Source organism: Salmo salar, chromosome ssa02, assembly GCF_905237065.1.
Source record: "Salmo salar chromosome ssa02, Ssal_v3.1, whole genome shotgun sequence".
In the NCBI taxonomy this organism is placed as follows: domain Eukaryota; kingdom Metazoa; phylum Chordata; class Actinopteri; order Salmoniformes; family Salmonidae; genus Salmo; species Salmo salar.
The window spans coordinates 32,916,505-32,935,373 of record NC_059443.1 but is presented as its reverse complement, the minus strand read 5'-3'; the positions used below and the strand labels follow the sequence as shown (position 1 = coordinate 32,935,373).

Genomic DNA, 18,869 nt, shown 5'->3' with positions numbered 1-18,869 from the left:
GGGTGGTTTTATATTTGGTGGAAAGGTTGGCAACTCCCACCTCCTATGCCGCTCCTCTAACCTATTTTAAGACTCCTCCACTGACCAAGGCCTCTAAACCTATTATTCAACTCTGTGTGTCTGTCAAAATATATCTCAAACACTCACACACACTTTCTCTCTGACACACACATGCACAATGTGTCCCCACTCTATCTCTCTTACACAAACACACACACTGTTATTGCTACTATGGACATGAAACATCCCCTCTTAAAGTCCACCCCCAAATATGAACTACTACTAATAAATGTTTCCCAGTTTAGAAACCACTGTCATTGTAAGTTGTAAATCAGTCAGAGGAATGGAGATAAAAGACATGTGGAGGAAGATGAGACCAAAAAATGGACGAGAGTCAAATGGCGGAAGTAGAAGGACAGTCCCTGATATAGAATGTACATGGTCTCAAAGGTGAGCTCATTCAACGTGGAGGGGGGAGACAATTTACTGTTGGTTGACAAAGCTGAAATCCTGATAGACATTCATTCACTGTCAAGGTGTCCCTTTTCAATAGCTGGACATTGCACACACACACACACACAAGAAATTAGCCAGTGGTTCACCAACTTTTTAATGATGTGACCCCAACTAAGCTTTTGGAATTTGCCTGGGCCCCATTACGTGAAACAAACCAGTGTTTCTTTTCATGATCCAGTCAGCAGTCAAACCTTTTATGTTTAAAACTAACATTTATTATTTATTGTTTTCAACTTTGTACAAGTTTAAAGTTGCATTATTAAGGAACAGTTACATGTGGTTTTTGATGTGATGTGATAATCATTGTGCGATTGTGTATTTATTCGTCTCATCATAGGATCCAAACTCTTTGACTCAAAAATCCAAGGCTGCCAACATCACTGTAATGAACACGATAGGAGACAGAGAGCTGGTTTCAAGCGCAGGGCGCAGCAGGTGTTTAATGTAAAGGACCACAGGAGGAGGCAGGTAGCTGGGTCCAGGGGCAGGCAGAAGGTCATACAAAAGGGCAACAGTACAGGCAGGGAAAAGGCTAGTAAAGTCGTCCGGGAGATCGGGCAATAGGTTGATAACAGGAAATCCGATAGGCTAAAGTACAGGCAGGGAATAGGCAAAAGGCGTTGTTAGTGAGGCAGGCAAAAACTATCATACATGGGAGGAGTAAATTATGGGAAAAACAGAGCTACGAATAGAATTGTGTCACAAAACAAACAATACCTCACAACGATGGGGTGCAAAGAACTGAACTAAATAGTGTGTGATAATGACATACAGGTGTTTAAATAGGTGATCAGAATTGAGGTGATTGGGATCTGTAGAGTGAGCTGCATTCAGGGGATCTATGCGTTTGAGAGTAAGCTGGAAGGTGGGGTGGAAAGTGAGCTGTGTTCAGGGGATCTATGTGTTTGAGAGTAAGCTGGAAAGTGGGGTGGAAAGTGAGCTGCGTTCAGGGGATCTACGTGTTTGTGAGTGTGAGTTGGAAGCAGACGTTACCATCACATCTGATTAAAACCGATTGAATCAGGTGACACCTCTTGTGGAGCTTCGGAGTGGCAACAACATAATTGGGGGACGTGGTGCATTGTCTATATAATGGTAGAGGAAACACTGCCATAGGATGAAAATGCTTCTATTTTTACTGATTGACAATCCATAGGCCCAGCCAGGCCTTGGTCATGGTGGGAGAGTGGATAATGGTGGGGAGGGGATGAGGGGAGTCTGAGACGCTAGCTATGAGATGCTTGAGGGATTTTAATACTTGCTGGCTGACATTGACCTGGGATTAGGACAAACAGATGGAGAGAGACACTTAGAATTGGAAGCGCCTGGGCTCTGTTCCCCACCAACTCACACACACACTAGATGATATTCATAGAAGTAGAAACAAAGGTGTGAGATGTTTGAAATTCGGTTACTTTAAGGCAAATTACCCTTTCATAATGGTTAGCACTATGGTTGAAATAGACTTGGTCAAATTATAGCAAAATGTGCTGAAATATCAAAGACATGTAAATTGTTTAATGGAGTGACATAATACCAGTTGTTAGGTTACAACAACGGAAATAATATGTACTTGTCACGGATCCCTCCAGAACTGTCATTACGTACACCTGGTCTCTATTCCCAGTTGATTAGTAATTGTATAAGTGTTCCCTTTGTTCACCATTGTCCTGTCGATTATTGTTCCAATGGCCGTTGGTCGTGTGAGTACCTGTGCTGTGTTGTTTTGGCTTTCGTGCCACGTATATTGTGCAGATGATTACGGGTCTCGTCCCATGTGATAATCATTGTGCGATTGTGTATTTATTCGAGGTACTCCTCGCTCTTTTGTTTGGGTCTCAACCCTGTCTTTTGTATAGTGTTTGTTTGGTCGTCGTCGCCGTGCCTGTACATGGGACGCTGTAATTTGGATAAATAAAAAACCCTATCACGCATTCCTGCGCCTGTCTCCCGATCCCTTTATACCAGCGTGACAATACTGTGTGTAGGTTACAGGTCTTCAGATCGACACAAGGCTAGGAGAGCCTGCTGCATCTCCCCTTTGTATTCTTTCTGTGGGTGTGAGAGAGAGGGACGTAGTTATGACAGAGTTACAAACTACAAACCTTTCAGAATGAATATTCAATGTATTGGTGCGGGTGCATATGTTTTCACCTGCAATGTAGAGTAGAGTGAAGTGTTGGTCAGTTTGCGATACTCGATTCTCACACAGAGGAGGTCCTCTTCACTGTGGCTGATAAGAATCCCCTGCACTAAACTGCCTTTCTGCAGGACACATGCACAATAAACATACACAATTTGAATGAACCTGGCTTACAGAAGACTCTGCCTCGAGACCTGACACAAAGGCACAGAAATCGATAGTCTTACAAGATCGCAATGCCCACTACACTTGCTGACTACACCTCACAGCACAACAAGTATAGTCATGTAGCCAGTGTGAGTCTGGAGTAGAGTCACTAACAGAATGTGGAGTAGACCATCATATGAAATGAAACTTACCTTAATGTTGCTGTGTAGACGCTGGGCCAGGAACAAAGGAATACTTGGGATGGAGCCAACTACAGATGGAAAGAATCAATAAATACTGTTAATTAATGTTTGTCATACACAAACACACATAAGCATTTGAAGAAGTTGAAAGTTAGTCTAGCACAGAGCAATTGTGGGGCGGCAGGTAACCTAGTGGTTAGAGCGTTGGACTAGTAACTGAAAGGTTGCAAGATCGACTCTCCGAGCTGACAAGGTAAAAATCTGTCGTTCTGCCCCTGAACAAGGCAGTTAATCCACTGTTCCTAGGCCGTCATTGAAAATAAGAATTTGTTCTTAACTGACTTGCCTAGTTAAATAAAGGTAAAATACAAAACAAACAAAAAAATGATTGAACAAGGCTATGTCTTACCCAGAGTGCGGAAGCCAAGCCTCAGGTCCCCAGAGAAGTGACTCTGTACTGTTTTATCCACAGTCTCCCCTCTCAGATCCTCCAACCTGGATAGCACTGAGGGAAAGAGAGAGCATGGAGGGTGGTAATGGAGGCTACAGCCATATTAGGTCTAGGAAGAGAGACAGCGAACGGATAAAAGAGAGATTTGTTTGTTACCTCTGTTGAGATGGTTTGAGTCTCTCGTGGTTAACACCTGAATCCAGGGGGCTGGGTCCTTTTTCTTACCATTCACAGCATCATTCAGAGCCTACCCACACAAACACACACACACACAAAAGGATATCAAGAGTACTGCCTAATTGGAGAGAATTTCTGGAGGTAATTTGGGGCTTTGAAGAAGAACACTCACCTTAACATCCTGGTCAATGAGCTGATAATCAACCATCTCCTTTGAATTCAGCTCCTCCTTCTGTTGGTATTAAAGCACAAATGGCACCTTTCAATTAGTTCAAATTAGGACATTATTTTTCTCTGGCTGATCTATACAGCTTACTCTGTGCAAGGGGGTGAAAACTTGACAAGGCACTCTAACTTACTATGCCTATATAGCATTCCCTCTTAGAAAAAAAGGTTCCAAAGGGGTTTTTCGGCTGTCCCCAAAGGAGAACGCTTTTGGTTCCAGGTAGAACCCTTTTTGGGTTCCATGTAAAACCCTCTGTGGAAAGGGTTCTACCTGGAACCGAAAGTGTTCTACATGGAACCAAAAAAGGGTTCTTCAAATGGTTCTCCTATGGGGACAGCCAAAGAACCCATTTAGGTTCTAGATAGCACCTTTTTTTTCTTAGTGAACTCTACGTAGATTGCAATATTGAGACAACCAAGTCTAAGACCAGAACGAGAATCTGCTAAAGAAGAGTGGCAGTACCTTGAGTATGGCCAGTACCAGCTTAGTGAAGTCTTTACTAGTCTCACTGATAAGATCATTCTCCAAGTAACGTCCAAACTCTGTAAACAAAGCAGAGTAAGACTACAGTAGGGCACTCTCTGTGTGTGTGTTGTGTGTGTGTGTGTGTGTGTGTGTGTGTGTGTGTGTGTGTGTGTGTGTGTGTGTGTGTGTGTGTGTGTGTGTGTGCAAATATTGCAAGAGTGTATGTGTTACCCATAGACAGTAATTCTCACCCTGTTTGTAGGCAATAGTGGCATCTTTAAGCTGCTGTGGTGATTTGGTACACAACACAGCCAATAGACTCTCTTCATCTGTACCAATACCCTGTAACAAACAATTACACATTTAAAGTGATTCGTTCCAGTGATGTAGCCAAGTCACTAAATCTTGAGTCCAAGTGAAGTCTGAGTCCTTTATACTCGAGTCACGAGTCCCTTGGTGTGCTAAAAGTAGCTGTCAAACCATTTTTTAAGTTAAATATCATTACAGTGTTGCACATTTGTAAGGCTAAATAGATAATACAGCTATCTAACATTTGATGGTGTTAAATTATGCAAAAGAGAGATTTTCTGACAACAAAGTCACAACTGGCCAAGTCCAAGTCACCACTGGTCGAGTCTGAGTTGAGTCTGAGTTGAGTCTGAGTTGAGTCATGAAAATTGTGACTTGAGTCTGAGTCAAGTCCGAGTCCTGGGCTTGAGTACTACAACACTGACTCATTCACACACACACCATACACAAAGACCCACACATTCATTCAAACCACATTATAGTACATACAGTAATTACACTCCTAAAAATACAATTAACATGTATTACATTACAATGATCATTGAAATAACAGGTGATCTGCTCTCACCTCCATGGTCTGTCTGAGGCGATGGGCGTCAAACTGAGAGGGGGTCATCATCAGCCCCAGCATGAGTTGCTCCAGCCCCCCTGACAGAGCTTTCTTCAGGGCAGGACACAACTCCTACAGAGGGGTAGATAGAGACTGTTGGGCTGGGTTCCAATGCCATATATCACATCCCTTCCCACAGTCCCCTTACAGATGTAAAAGTAGTCAATAGGTAGGCTGACAGATCCACAAATTGTTAGGCTGACAGATCCACATAGTGTTTCAAACAGGTAGTGACAGTTACCTTCTGTGTGAGGTTATGGTAGGACTCCGCGATGCTCTGTCTCTGAGCATTGTTTCGATTGGTCAGGATTCTCACCAGAGTGTTCACGTCACTGGCTAATACACTCACACACACATATTTTGAATACCTCATCCAATATGTATGTATGATACTAACTACTTCAAACATTCACACTATCAGATAGATGAAATTCTCAGGCAACAAATTGTTTTCAATGAGCTATGGTACTGATTTACTTCATTAGTGGACATTCAATCCTCGAATAGTACCTTTGCTCTCCAAGGCAGTTTGAATGTCACGGGCATCCTTCTCTGAGTTGAAGTTGGGGAAGGGTCGCACAGTGCCCAGTGTACCCCACCACATCGCCTGGGACTGGACAAGACAGGGGAGAGAGGGGTGGTGTCACTGAGTCACTACAGTAAACCTCTATCACTGACATTTACTGTCTAGCTTCCGTCATGTTGCGTTTAGCCTTTCTATCTTTTTAGTTTAGTCCAGATGAAGGAGAGGAGATGAGAAAGTTTCTTCAGAGATGCAGGTTCACTTACACTTGCTTTGGGAGGGGTATTTTGCATAGACTTCAGCAGAGCTTCCATGATGGGAGTGACAGAGTAACTGCGATTGAGATTAGGCATAATTAGTGTTGGGGTTATTTAACATGTAATATATACAGTTGAAGTCCGAAGTTTACATACACCGGAGTCAAATACATTTAAACTCAGTTTTTCACAATTCCTGACATTTAATCCCAGTAAATATTTCCTGTTTTAGGTCAGTCAGGATCACCACTTTATTTTAAGAATGTGAAATGTCAGAATAATAGTAGAGAGAATGATTAATTTCATATTTTATTTCTTTCATCACATTCCCAGTGGGTCAGAAGTTTACATACACTCAATTAGTATTTGGTAGCATTGCCTTTTAAATTGTTTAACTTGGGTCAAACGTTTCGGGTAGCCTTCCACAAGCTTCCCACAATAAGTTGGGTGAATTTTGGCCCATTCCTCCTGACAGAGCTAGTGTAACTGAGTCAGCTTTGTAGGCCTCCTTGCTCGCATATGCTTTTTCGGTTCTGCCCACTGTCACGGCTGTCGAAAGGAGAGGACCAAGGTGCAGCATGTGTGTAGTTCCACATTTTTATTTACTCTGTGAAACTAGGCAATACATCAAATAACTGAAAAGAAAACAACAAACCGTGACGCAGAGGAGAAACAAACACTACTCAAAAATAATCACCCACAAAACCCAGGAAGAAAAACCTCTACTTAAGTATGATCTCCAATTAGAGACAACGAGGACCAGCTGCCTCTAATTGGAGATCATCCCAAACAAACCAACATAGAAATACAAAAACTAGAACCTAAGAACATAGAAATAGAACAAACCCACCTGTCACGCCCTGACCTACTCTACCATAGAAAATAACAGCTTACCATGGTCAGGACGTGACACCCACAAATTTTCTATAGGATTGAGGTTAGGGCTTTGTGATGGCCACTCCAATACCTTGACTTTGTTGTCCTTAAGCCATTTTGCCACAACTTTGGAAGTATGCTTGGTGTCACTGTCCATTTGGAAGACCCATTTGCGACCAAGCTTTAACTTCCTGACTGATGTCTTGAGATGTTGCTTCAATATATCTACATAATTTTCCTGTCTCATGATGCCATCTATTTTGTGAAGTGCACCAGTCCCTCCTGCAGCAAAGCATCCCCACAACATGATGCTGCCACCCCCGTGCTTCATGGTTGGGATGGTGTTCTTTGGCTTGCAAGCCTCCCCCTTTTTCCTCCAAACATAACGATGGTCATTATGGCCAAACAGTTCTATTTTTGTTTCATCAGACCAGAGGATATTTCTCCAAAAAGTACAATCTTTGTCCCCATGTGCAGTTGCAAACCGTAGTCTGGCTTTTTTATGGCGGTTTTGGAGCAGTGGCTTCTTCCTTGCTGAGCGGCCTTAAAGGTTATGTCGATTTAGGACTTGTTTTACTGTGGATATAGATACTTTTGCACCTGTTTCGTCCAGCATCTTCACAAGGTCCTTTGTTGTTATTCTGGGATTGATTTGCACTTTTCACACCAAATTACGTTCATCTCTAGGAGACAGAACGCGTCTCCTTCCTGAGCGGTATGACGGCTGCGTGGCCCCATGGTGTTTATACTTGCGTACTATTGTTTGTACAGATGAACGTGGTATCTTCAGGTGTTGGGAAATTGCTCCCAAGGATGAACCAGACTTTTTCTTTTTTTTCTGAGTTCTTGGCTGATTTCTTTTGGTTTTTCCATGATGTCAAGCAAAGAGGCACTGAGTTTGAAGGTAGGCTTTGAAATACATCCACAGGTACACCTCCAATTGACTCAAATGTTGTCAATTAGCCTATCAGAAGCTTCTAAAGCCATGACACAATTTTCTGGAATTTTCCAAGCTGTTTAAAGGCACAGTCAACTTAGTGTATGTAAACTTCTGACCCACTGGAATTGTGATACAGTGAATTATATGTCACGACTTCCGCCAAAGTCGGTCCCTCTCCTTGTTCGGGCGGCGTTCGGCGGTCGACGTCACCGGCCTTCTAGCCATCGCCGATCCACTTTTCATTTTCCATTTGTTTTGTCTTTGGCTTACACACCTGGTTTCAATCCCCCAATTACCTGTTCATTATTTAACCCTCTGTTCCCCCATGTTCGTTTGTGAGTGATTGTTTCTATGTAGGAAGGGCTGTTATTGTGGGGTCTGTTTTTGTATTGCATTTATTATATGTTGAGTAAAATACGTTTTATTTACTCATATCTGCTATCCTGCGCCTGACTCCTATACACCAGCTACACATAGACTTCCTTACATTACAAGTGAAATAATCTTTCTGTAAACAATTGTTTGGAAAAATTACTCGTGTCATGCACAAAGTAGATGTCCTAACCGACTTGCCAAAACTATAGTTTGTTAACAAGAAATTTGTGGAGTGGTTGAAAAACGAGTTTTAATGACTCCAATCTAAGTGTATGTAAACTTCCGACTTCAACTATATATAAAATATGTATACAAATATTTAAAATATGCAATGCAATATTAAATATAATAAAACGGGTTGTTTTGAATCCTGGATGCTGATTGATTGTTAGCAGGGTATTTTTCATGATAATTGCCAAATACCATGATTCCATAATTCAGATTCACGTATCAATGCAGTTCAGTTGTCCAACTCTGCATTGATACATTTACCATTGATAAACCAGGTACCCAAACTACAGACATTAGATATTTTATGCAATGGAATGATTGTCTTCATGTATCAATTCACAAACAAATCAGTGATTAACAAAGGAAAGGAGGAGGAAATAGAAAGAGTTTTTGAACAGGGCCACAATGGTCGGTGAAGTCCATTACTTCATTGCCCTCTAGTGTCGCAAACGTACGGAAGAGTATTAGGAATAAGTGAAGAGAAGAGATACTTGTATTATTTTCATTTTTTACTACAGTATTTTTTTTTAAAGTGGGAATATTTCGAAAATAAAATGGCAATATTTCGAGAATAAAGTGTCAATATTTTGAGAATAAAGTGTCAATATTTTGACAACAATGTCTCAGTTATATTTCAATATTAAAGTAGGGAATTTGGTAAAGTGCATGTCTCCCTCACTCCCTGTTGCTGTGCGTGCCACCATTGAATTGCCCGCAGTTATATGACCTGGTGAAACTATACTTTAGAATTGGCTTTAGTAACAAGGAAATCCTTTCTCTTTTAGCACATAATAACCATATTATTATATGTAGGCCAACCCCCTGTCATGGACCGTGCACAGCAACGGGGTAGGGGTTTGGGTAAAGCCCCGTCAACGACAGTAATTTTACGTTCCATTTTTATAATCTAACAGCCAACAGGTCTAGCCTCTAGCCTCTATAAAGTGAACAAGTGGTAGCCTAAATTAGCGGTATAGCTGAGACAAATAGCCTATAACGGAGATGATGTCCCTGTTTTGGGATATGCATCCTTGAAAACGTCACCGATAGATGGATAGTGAAAGGAGATAATATGCTAGGCTACCAACCAAGTACTGTCAGATCAGGGATTATTTCTTTATAGCCTATCATAATGTATCTAATAGGGCTATATTTAGACCAATGACTATTTCTAGAAAGGGAGAATCCAACCATGAATATATTCAAACAGTGCCTCAGATTAGTTGATTTGCGCATGCATGAGATGTCCTTGAGTTGCCTCCTCACACAGACACTTGCGTTAAACCTTTGCATCATTGTTCATTCCTCCCGCAGCTGTTGGATAGGCCTATCATTTACTTTCACTTGCCCACTGTAATATAAGATTACGGTACTCAATCTAATGGGCCGCTATAGGTTTATAGTGTGATGGAAATAGCGGTGTTGTAGCGAATTTGGAAAGCCGTTTAATATTGGACACATACACACGCATAGCCCCCGGTACCCAGGATCCCAAGATAATTCGTTTTATTAGGTGTGATAACGTAGCCTACTAGCTTATCGTTAGAAATATGGTTGTCATAAAGCGGAAATACTACCATTAGTAAAGCACCATGGATAAAGTCGTTATTAGTTCCCATTATGCACAGATTTTTGCAAGGTTTTCCCCTAGGCTACGCAGCAGAACGTAGCGAATTCGGAGGACAGACTGCAGGGACTCAACCCCAGTTCTCTTCGCGTTCAGTGACAGTTGTTTCTCATAACATGGATTTTGAAGTGTATGCGCAGTCTGAAAAAGCCAGAGGGATACTTTGTGTGTGTGTGTGCGCGTGCTTGTTCGTGCGAGTTATTAGATCATTAGATTGATACGCGTGAGTGCACAGTGACGCCTGTTTGAACCAGTGCATTATATAATTAAATTGATGGCCATTTGTTTGTTTTGCCCCTACTTTTTACCGCCCACACACACACACCTGCATGCATACACACACAACCCAACCCACCGCACTAACCAAATCCCCTACATTCATCTTGAAATAAAACTACGACTTTATTCTAGAAATATTGACACTTTATTCTAGAAATATTTTGCTACTTTTTAAAGTACTAGTTTGCAAAAAAAATATAATTCAAGTAACGCCACCCCTTGCTCTTTTTTTATTCACTTGGCTCTAATACTCTTCCGTACAAATGAAACTTCGGCGTTGTGTCATTTCTGCTTGCGTATCACAAAACTCAACATCTGGCCAGAGCAAGCAAATAGTCCTCCGACCTGACTCTACAGACTCTAAATTCCTCTCGTCTCTGGTGATGTTGCCTAAAACAGTCTAGAGTGGTGGACTCCTTCCTGAGATTCCTCCATGTGAAAAAACGCAGGGAAACCCAATTTATTTTTTGTGGCTTATCACCATATCGGTTTACAAAAAGAAAACGTACAATTATGAACTGCATAAATCAAAGATTTATATTGTTAAAAAATATATTTCCCCAACAATGTATGTCATTATACAGCATAATGAAATGAAACGCACCTCATAGTCCCGTTTCGTATCTGCTTGACAGGAGAGGTCTCTGAAATGACTTGACGTTTTAGTCTGTTTCCAAGACAATAGGGTGTGGCTGCTGCTGGACAGATAGGATATGGTTATGCTGGACTTGAAGCACTCACTCATTCCTTTTATAACCATGGGCGTGTCTCAATTGATAGGTAGGCTATCTTGGCTGTAGAAATTCCTGGCTATGGACTCCCTTACAAAAAACCCCACATGATTTCACATGTGGAAAATCACATGATTTCACATGACATTTCAAATGTGAAAACGTGTTTTTGGAACACTTCACATGTGATCACGTTTTCACATGTGCAGTTTCATGTTATCACATGTTGCTTTACATGTTGTCATGTGTTATCACATTAACTTCACATAAGATCACATGAAACCATGTGTTTTGGGAACACTTCGTGTGTTCACATGTGACATATCTGTGGTTTTTCCGTAAGTGCACTAAGCCTACCTGTCCATTAGTTCAGTTAACCGATCTGATAGGAAATGGATAAAACCTGGAGTAAAACCAATACATGGTAAGGTAGATGGAGCTATAATAAAATCACTTGTGTATCCAGTACTTTCATGTGGAAAGTTGGATATCAGACACACTGTCACACACACACACACACGGAATGTTGCACACCTGTCAGAGGGCGACCCTCTCTCAACACACACACACACACACACACACACACACACACACACACACACACACACACACACACACACACACACACACACACACACACACGCGCACCAATAACAACTTCCAAGACACTCTAGATTTCTGTAAGATTTATAAACCGCACACAAAATTAAAATAATTATAAGTCAAATAAAAATAATAAAAAGACAAAATTACAACATTAACGTTAAAAAGTCATTTTCTTTTTTCAGAACAGATCAAATATTTATACAGACAAATACTTCTTATAGAATATATGTAACATATAAAGGGAAAAAAATGTATTTTTTATGTAGTTCAAACAAGGAAACACCCTTTGAATCCAGTCAAATAATTTACATTCCTACATAATACAGTCGCTTCATGGTCAAGGGGTGAGCTCAAAGACAGTCTGAAAAATGTTGACTTTTTGTTAAAGGAGGTTTTGGTTGGTGTCAGTGTTGCTGGTGGAGTTGGCTGGTAGCAACAGTTTATCATCCTAAAAACCATAAGGGTCAAATACATTAGAGACGATCAAAGTCAATTCCACCTGCAAATCTGAACTCACGATTAAGTACAGTGTAAACCACGTTTTAGTAGTTCAATTTAGTAGTTCATGTATGAAACATACAACTGTAGATTATAAAAGAGGAGAAAATATTCCAGGTACAGTCAGTCAGATTAGTCAAACCTTATTCTAAGGATGCAATTCTTTATCCTAATTAATATATCAATGATGTTGTTTTTTGGTTCAGTATGCTCCTTCTGTGTGTATCCTCCAAAAGTCAGAACAGTTCATTGTAACCCCCCCTCCCCATTTGTATAAAATATTCAGTATAAAACCCCTCATGGTGGCTCACTACTGTTGTCTTCCTAGAAAAAAGAAACAATTTGGTTTATAAAAAGCACAAGAGTTTTCAAGTGTTTGTGTTCAAGAAGGAGTGGGGGTGAGAGTTGATTAATACCCACACATTTTTTTAACAATGATATACAGTATATGTATACCCTCCTTTTTCCTGTCCCGCCCTCCTTTACTGGTCTAAATTCAGTTTCGAATCAGTAAGCTCCACCATCACAGACAAACCAGGTCTGTAGAGAGGTGACACTAAATGTACAACAATGACAGGCAGTTACAGTACAGAATAGTTCCTACTGGTATCAGCAGACACCTATAGATCTACAGTCCACCATTAGAATTCCATTGTTGTTACGAACCGGCTCCTCCTCTTCACCCCTAATCCCTCTCTCTTATTAGTTATCCTTGTTTTGAAAAGGGAAAGAAGAAACGAAGAGTGGGATTGGAAAAAGGGATTCAATCCCGAGGATGAAGCTTTTAACATAACATTAGAAAAACATATAACATCTCCGAACTAACTTATACCATGATACAATACACAATTCCTGGGTAGGCTTTCTATGCCAAAGAAAGACGAATAGATGGAATCACTGAAGATAAGTTCTATCAGGTCTGGTTGGTTGGAGGTTGAGAATATGTTGGTCCAGCTCTCAAGTCCTGTTTTCTGGTTTGCGTATCCAGTTTGAGGTCAATGTTAACTCAGAATAGTCTCGGAATCAGCCTTTGGATTCCTGCGCTTCCGGTCCGCACTCGCTCTCCTCCGGGATATCCTGGAGATCTGAGGAGGTCATTGAAGGTTACTGATATGAATAAACATGTTATTAATACTTTTAATAATGTTTGAATAATGTGTTGATCAAAACAGGACTAGCTAGCTCAGTAATATAAATAGAGGTTCCAATCAAGATGAGACTGGAGGAGTACTGTTATGTACACTGAGTTAGCAGACATTGACTGATACAGTAAGGACTGTGGACAGAGGGAGTTAAATATTGTCAGAGGTATCCACCCTTTAAGCACACAGAAAGAAAGAATGGGGAGAGGTGCACTGATTAAGTGAGTAAGAAGGGCATAAAAAACAGTGACTGTCTCTCAATACTCTAAACGTCGCCTCTAAACCTACCATATACTGTATGATCAAAGTTGTATGAAAATGTATGAAAAGTGTGGAGACGTAAAGAGTGGAGAGGACAGAGCGCTATTATTGACTATCAACAAGCAGCCATTAAGAGAGGGCAGGGAGATAGAGGGAGGGCAGGACATGGTGCACAAAACTCTGTCTACTCTAGAAACAGCTGAGAAATCGGTGCCAAACAGATAGCTAGAGATCTGACGTGGAGACACACCTTCAACATGCAGAGATAGAGAGTGAGAAATATGGCAGGGCTGAAAGAACATAAAAAGTGTGTGTGTGTGTGTGTGTGTGTGTGTGTGTGTGTGTGTGTGTGTGTGTGTGTGTGTGTGTGTGTGTGTGTGTGTGTGAGACTAGGTAAACTAGGTGTGATACGGTTAAAGGTCAGAAATGTGTAAAGATTAGTTGTCATGGACACCATAGGGATCTTTTGGGAATTCCATGGATTTGGCCAATTCCAAAGTTATCGAATCATAGACCTCTTTATTCCACTGATTACACCCTACCAATGACTAATACCTTAGTGGCCCTAGACATTCCTTCTATCTGATTTTTTTACTCCACATTCAAACGTATACATATAAACAACAACTTAGACGCACATAAACAACGACTACATCTCATCTGCCCAGACCAGCATGCTCACACCTCCATCCCTAGTGCCTGCATTACTGTTTTCCCTTAGATATTCCAATTTCTCTCAATACAAGAAAGATACACACTGTGGGTCAATTACTCACCTCTTGGACTGTCAGAGCGTGGTGAAACCTTCACTACATCCGCCTCTTCCTCTTCCTCCGACTCCTCCTCACTGCCTTCCTGTACGCCGTCCAATTGGTCCACTTGTTCCTGACAGGCCAATGGGGCAACAGGGCTGGGCTCGCCATCACCACTTCCTCTTTTTTTAGCAGGAGCCTAGTAAAGGAGAAAAGTCATCATATCCTGTTTGAGCTCACCTACAGATCAACCACTAGTGCTTCCTGAATGGCTTAGTGATTCAGCCAGTTGGGGTGAGGACTGTAAGTCTACCTAAACCCAAACACACTTGACCCCAAACTCCTACACTTGACATTCACACACCTCTGCCAGATGTTACTTTGCTCACCTGCTCTAAGGCTGTATCATCCACCACGATGTCTTCGTTGCTGCCTCTGCTGCCTCTCCTGCCCCTCCTGCCCCTCCTGCCCTTATTGTCCCTGATCTGCTGCTCCAGCTGAGCCCTGGCCCTCTCGCTCTCCCTCAGCCTGGCCTCCAGGGGGTGCAGCCTCCCCACCTCCTCCTGCAGCAGATCATGCTGCTTCTGGAGCATGGCCATCTCCCCCATGGCTGCCACCGTGCCCGCATCCAGACCTGTGTCACGTGACATGGAACGGCACAGCCTGGGGAAGGAGTTTGGAGGAGTGGGGGTGGGAGTGGAGGAACCTGAAGAGGCAGGGCCTGTGCCCTCACGGAGGCGGAGCTCGAGGACAGAGTCCTGGTGAATGACGGCGGCCTGGGAGAGGGAGGGAGAGAGAGGAAGGAGAGAGAGTGAGTTTTGAATCTAGGTTGGAGCTGGGGTGTAGGGAATACAAAATGCCTCAAATGGATTCCAGTGTGTCATTCAGCCTCACCTGTAGAGAGTGGAGATGAGCACTGAGGTTCACAAGCCTCTGACACACCTCCTCATTTAGGGGTCTGTCCTGTAGCTGGTTACCATTTCTGTCCTGAGAGGATAAAAAACACCCACAAAACATCAAGTCATTATAAACTGATTATGTATTACAGTCACAGTTGTGGCTTATGTATATGTTATCCAACCCTAAGGCACAGTCCTCCTCTCTCACCTTGGACGCTGGACTTCCTTTTATTTCATGAGTTCCGTTGACGGAGATCGAATCTCCATCTGTAAATGGGTGGGACAGAAGGAGAGAGAAAGTGAGCTGATTGGTTAGTGAGAGCTGAAACACAGTAGAGACCACCCTCCACCATCTCCCGCGGGCAAAGACAAAGCAAAACCACTCACTGCTCACTGGCGCCCCTTTGTGGTTCTGGTCATCATTGGTACCGTTGGACTTGGGAAGCTCTATGTTGGAGCCCAGCAGCAACTCACTCAGCCTGTCAACTGATGAAAGGAGGGAAGGAGAGGGAATTAAAAACTAAAAGAAAAAAAGGCATAGCAACATTAATACCACAATGTAACATCGTCCTAGTCACTGAACAACACTACACCCAGGGGTTAATAACAGAGGTTTCGTTGGTGATCTCAGATTGACTTCTGAGAGGTTCTGACTAGCTGATACTCATACTCTTATAGGGTGCTCATTATTTAGTTCTGCCTCTCTGTCTGCAGTGTTAAGCTCTGGGTTAGGCCTAATTTAATACCTGCCTCTCTGTAAGACGGCATTAACCCTCACCTTACCCTCTATGGCACTGACCTAAGATGACCCAACCCTACACCAGCTTCTCACCTCACTATTAGGTTGTGAAAAGTCAAACTGACCATAGATCAGGAATTAGAATGAAGGTAAATTCTACATTCCCTTACCCTCTGAGATGGCGTCGGTGAGTAGGTATTCCGCCTGGGGTGCGTAGGGGGTGTCGGCCCGGAAGATGTTCCTAGAGTTGGTGGGGGGCGTGACCTCCTGACCCCCACCGGTGACCTCAGCCAGGTCAGAGAACAGAGTCACTCTCTCCTGGAGGAGCTCCAGCACCTCTCTGTCCTTCTGCTGGATGTCAGCTAGAAACACATTTGAGTCAGTAAGATGCATCTTCAGGTCTAAAACAACAGAATATTCAGAACCGTGCGGATGTTGTCTATTAAGGGAAGATAAATAGACAAGTGTAGCACAGGAATGATGTAGAAAGAGAAGGGTGGAGGGGTGTGAGGAGAGGAGGCTGTACCTCTGAGTCGCCGCAGTAAGGCCTTGTCCTCTGTCTCTATCAGGGGGAAGTCCTCTCTGGACGGACAGCTGGAGGGAGAGAGAGAGAGAGTGAGAGTGAGGAGAAGGTGAGGTATAGTCGGGATAAGGATAATGCCGGGGCATAAGGAAGGGCCCTTAGGACTCCATTAAGGATAATAGAGAATTCTCTAAATTGAAATCGGCAGTGGTCTGAATGAGTTGAGTAGGTTTGTGAGTATTACAGTAGCTGACCTGCTGACTGTCTGCTGTATGAGTCTCATCCAGTTGTTCCTGTCGTCTCGTGAGGCGCCGTGCAGCTCGTACATCTCTGGGGGGGTGGAGTCACTGATCAGGAACATCCCTCGCTCCTGATTGGCTATGTCCCTCACGATCAGGTTCTTCAGAGACAACACTGCAGGCTTGTCCTAAGAGAGAGAGAGAGAGATAGAGAGACAGAAAGAGATAGAGAGATAACACTTAGACTAAATAAAGTTAGATGTGTGCAAAGGCAAAGACAGAAGCAATGGAGGACCTGCTGAACAAAAGTCAGAAAGCAGAAGAGATGAGTAGAGAGGAGAGGAGGATGAGTCAGATGAGTGGAAAGGAGAGAGGCAGACTTACTATGCAGGGGAAGAAATACTTCTGGTCTTTCTCCTGCATGAACACCAGGATGTCTGTCATCAGCAGGACCTGCACGTCTACATAGACACACAGAGTGGAACATTGATAAAGATACATAGAGTGTGCACCCTCGTTTCTCTACACGTATTCTGTAAAGATACACAAACAATCATACCCCCTTTATCTCTCTTCCTCTACCTCTTTCTCTCTCAGATACACACACACTCCCTCCCTCCTCCCTACCTTTGAGTCTGGATCCTTGCGTCTTCCACAGAAGCGTGCCCTCGTGGAGGAGCGTCCTGCGGAGCAGCTCCCCTCCCCTGAACACCCCTCCTCCCCTGACCTCCGCCTGGGCCCGGGGATCCAATCTGGCCCTGATCTCCTGGAGCCTCTGGGTCCGCTCCAGCTCTGCCACCTGCTGGTCCACAGAGCTCAACAAGTCCCGGATCAGAGACAGGGACTGGGCTAGGGACTGGGCCTCCTCTTCACTGCCTGTTGGGGGGGGTCAGTTGTATTCAAAGGAGTGTCTTGAGGTCAGTTGTATTCAAAAGCCTTTCAGTTGTGTATGGTTATTCTACTGCTGTGTATGTAGTGATTATTCAGTTCTTGTATTTTTTTTTTTGTCTTCTCCCTGAGCTGTAGTGGCTGTTCTGTGTTCAGCTTTTATGCTGTGTAAGTATACTCACTAAGCTTCTATAGCTGTTCTGGGGTCAGGTCTTACCCTTGGTGTTGTCCAGGATGCGCTGGATGAGGACAGGGTATTTGGTGATGCGTTGAGTCACCAGCAGGATGCACTCCTGGATGCCATGGCGACGCAGCAGGGGCCCCCGGCTTACCCTCTGATTATGGGATGGATGAGATTTAATACCACTTATTATATATTAAGCAATAAGGCCCGAGGAGGTGTGGTATATGACCAATATACCACGACTAAGGACTGTTCATATGTACAACACAACGCGGAGTGCCTGGACACAGCCCTTAGCTGTGGTATATTGGCCATATATCACAAACCCCCGTGGTGCCTTATTGCTATTATAAATTGGTTACCAACAGTAATTACAGTAAAAATATATATTTTTTGTCATACCCGTGGTATACCGGCTGTCAGCCAATCAGCATTCAGGGCTCGAACCACCCAGTTTATAATGGCCAATTTAGCATGGCAAGGGTTGTTGTTATGCACAACGCGAAACGAAGTGCCAGGATACAGCCCTTAGCCGTGGTATATTGGCCATATACCACAAACCCCCAAGGTGCCTTATTAATATAATAAACTTCAATTGGACATTAAACAAGTATTTGTGCGCCATACCCTTGTTTTATAATATACTATAATTACCACTTCGGCATTAAATGTAATAACACTACTAATTTGAATGTGTAAAGTAAAAGAAAGGTATAGATCCATCTATAGGGGCTGAAGCCCAGGAGAAATCCCATTTTAGAGACTGCCAAGAGTGTGCAAAGCTGTCAAAGGGAAAGAGTGGCTACTTTGAAGAATCTCAAATATATTTTGATTTGTTTAACACTTTTTTGGTTACTACATGATTCCATGTGTTATTTCATAGTTTTGATGTATTCACTATTATTCTACAATGTAGAAAATAGTATTTATTTTAAATAAGAAAAACCCTTGAATGAGTAGGTGTGTCCAAACTTTTGACTGGTACTGTTAATGGCAGTAAAGATATGTTAATTCATGGCCATTCCATAGGAGCATGATTGGACCACAAAGTT

At 42.7% G+C, this 18,869-nt stretch overlaps 2 protein-coding genes across 6 annotated transcripts in view; both read right to left on the bottom strand.

Moving 5' to 3' along the window:
• Positions 1–708: 708 nt before the first annotated feature.
• Positions 709–11,102, bottom strand: LOC106580392 (annexin A2). The gene is made up of 13 exons (XM_014161401.2): positions 10,960–11,102; positions 6,037–6,103; positions 5,758–5,860; positions 5,489–5,583; positions 5,206–5,319; positions 4,580–4,670; positions 4,326–4,405; positions 3,810–3,869; positions 3,617–3,707; positions 3,419–3,514; positions 3,019–3,077; positions 2,671–2,781; positions 709–2,568 (listed from the first exon to the last, which is right to left on the bottom strand). The coding sequence occupies exons 1-13, from the start codon at positions 10,962–10,964 to the stop codon at positions 2,506–2,508; spliced, it is 1,035 nt and encodes a 344-aa protein (XP_014016876.1). The 5' UTR covers positions 10,965–11,102; the 3' UTR covers positions 709–2,505.
• Positions 11,103–11,757: 655 nt separating this feature from the next.
• Positions 11,758–18,869, bottom strand: part of LOC106580371 (rho guanine nucleotide exchange factor 2) — a 55,556-nt gene continuing 48,444 nt past the window's right edge. For all 5 annotated transcript variants that reach the window (XM_014161356.2, XM_014161366.2, XM_045702569.1 and 2 more), the window contains 12 exons: positions 17,851–17,968; positions 17,373–17,621; positions 17,130–17,206; positions 16,761–16,933; positions 16,510–16,577; positions 16,154–16,345; positions 15,632–15,730; positions 15,453–15,511; positions 15,240–15,332; positions 14,735–15,121; positions 14,370–14,544; positions 11,758–13,275 (listed from right to left, as the gene is read on the bottom strand). In XM_014161356.2, coding sequence (XP_014016831.2) covers positions 13,214–13,275; positions 14,370–14,544; positions 14,735–15,121; positions 15,240–15,332; positions 15,453–15,511; positions 15,632–15,730; positions 16,154–16,345; positions 16,510–16,577; positions 16,761–16,933; positions 17,130–17,206; positions 17,373–17,621; positions 17,851–17,968 — 1,752 coding nt within the window. In that variant the 3' untranslated portion in view covers positions 11,758–13,213. The remainder of the gene's footprint in view (positions 13,276–14,369; positions 14,545–14,734; positions 15,122–15,239; positions 15,333–15,452; positions 15,512–15,631; positions 15,731–16,153; positions 16,346–16,509; positions 16,578–16,760; positions 16,934–17,129; positions 17,207–17,372; positions 17,622–17,850; positions 17,969–18,869) is intronic.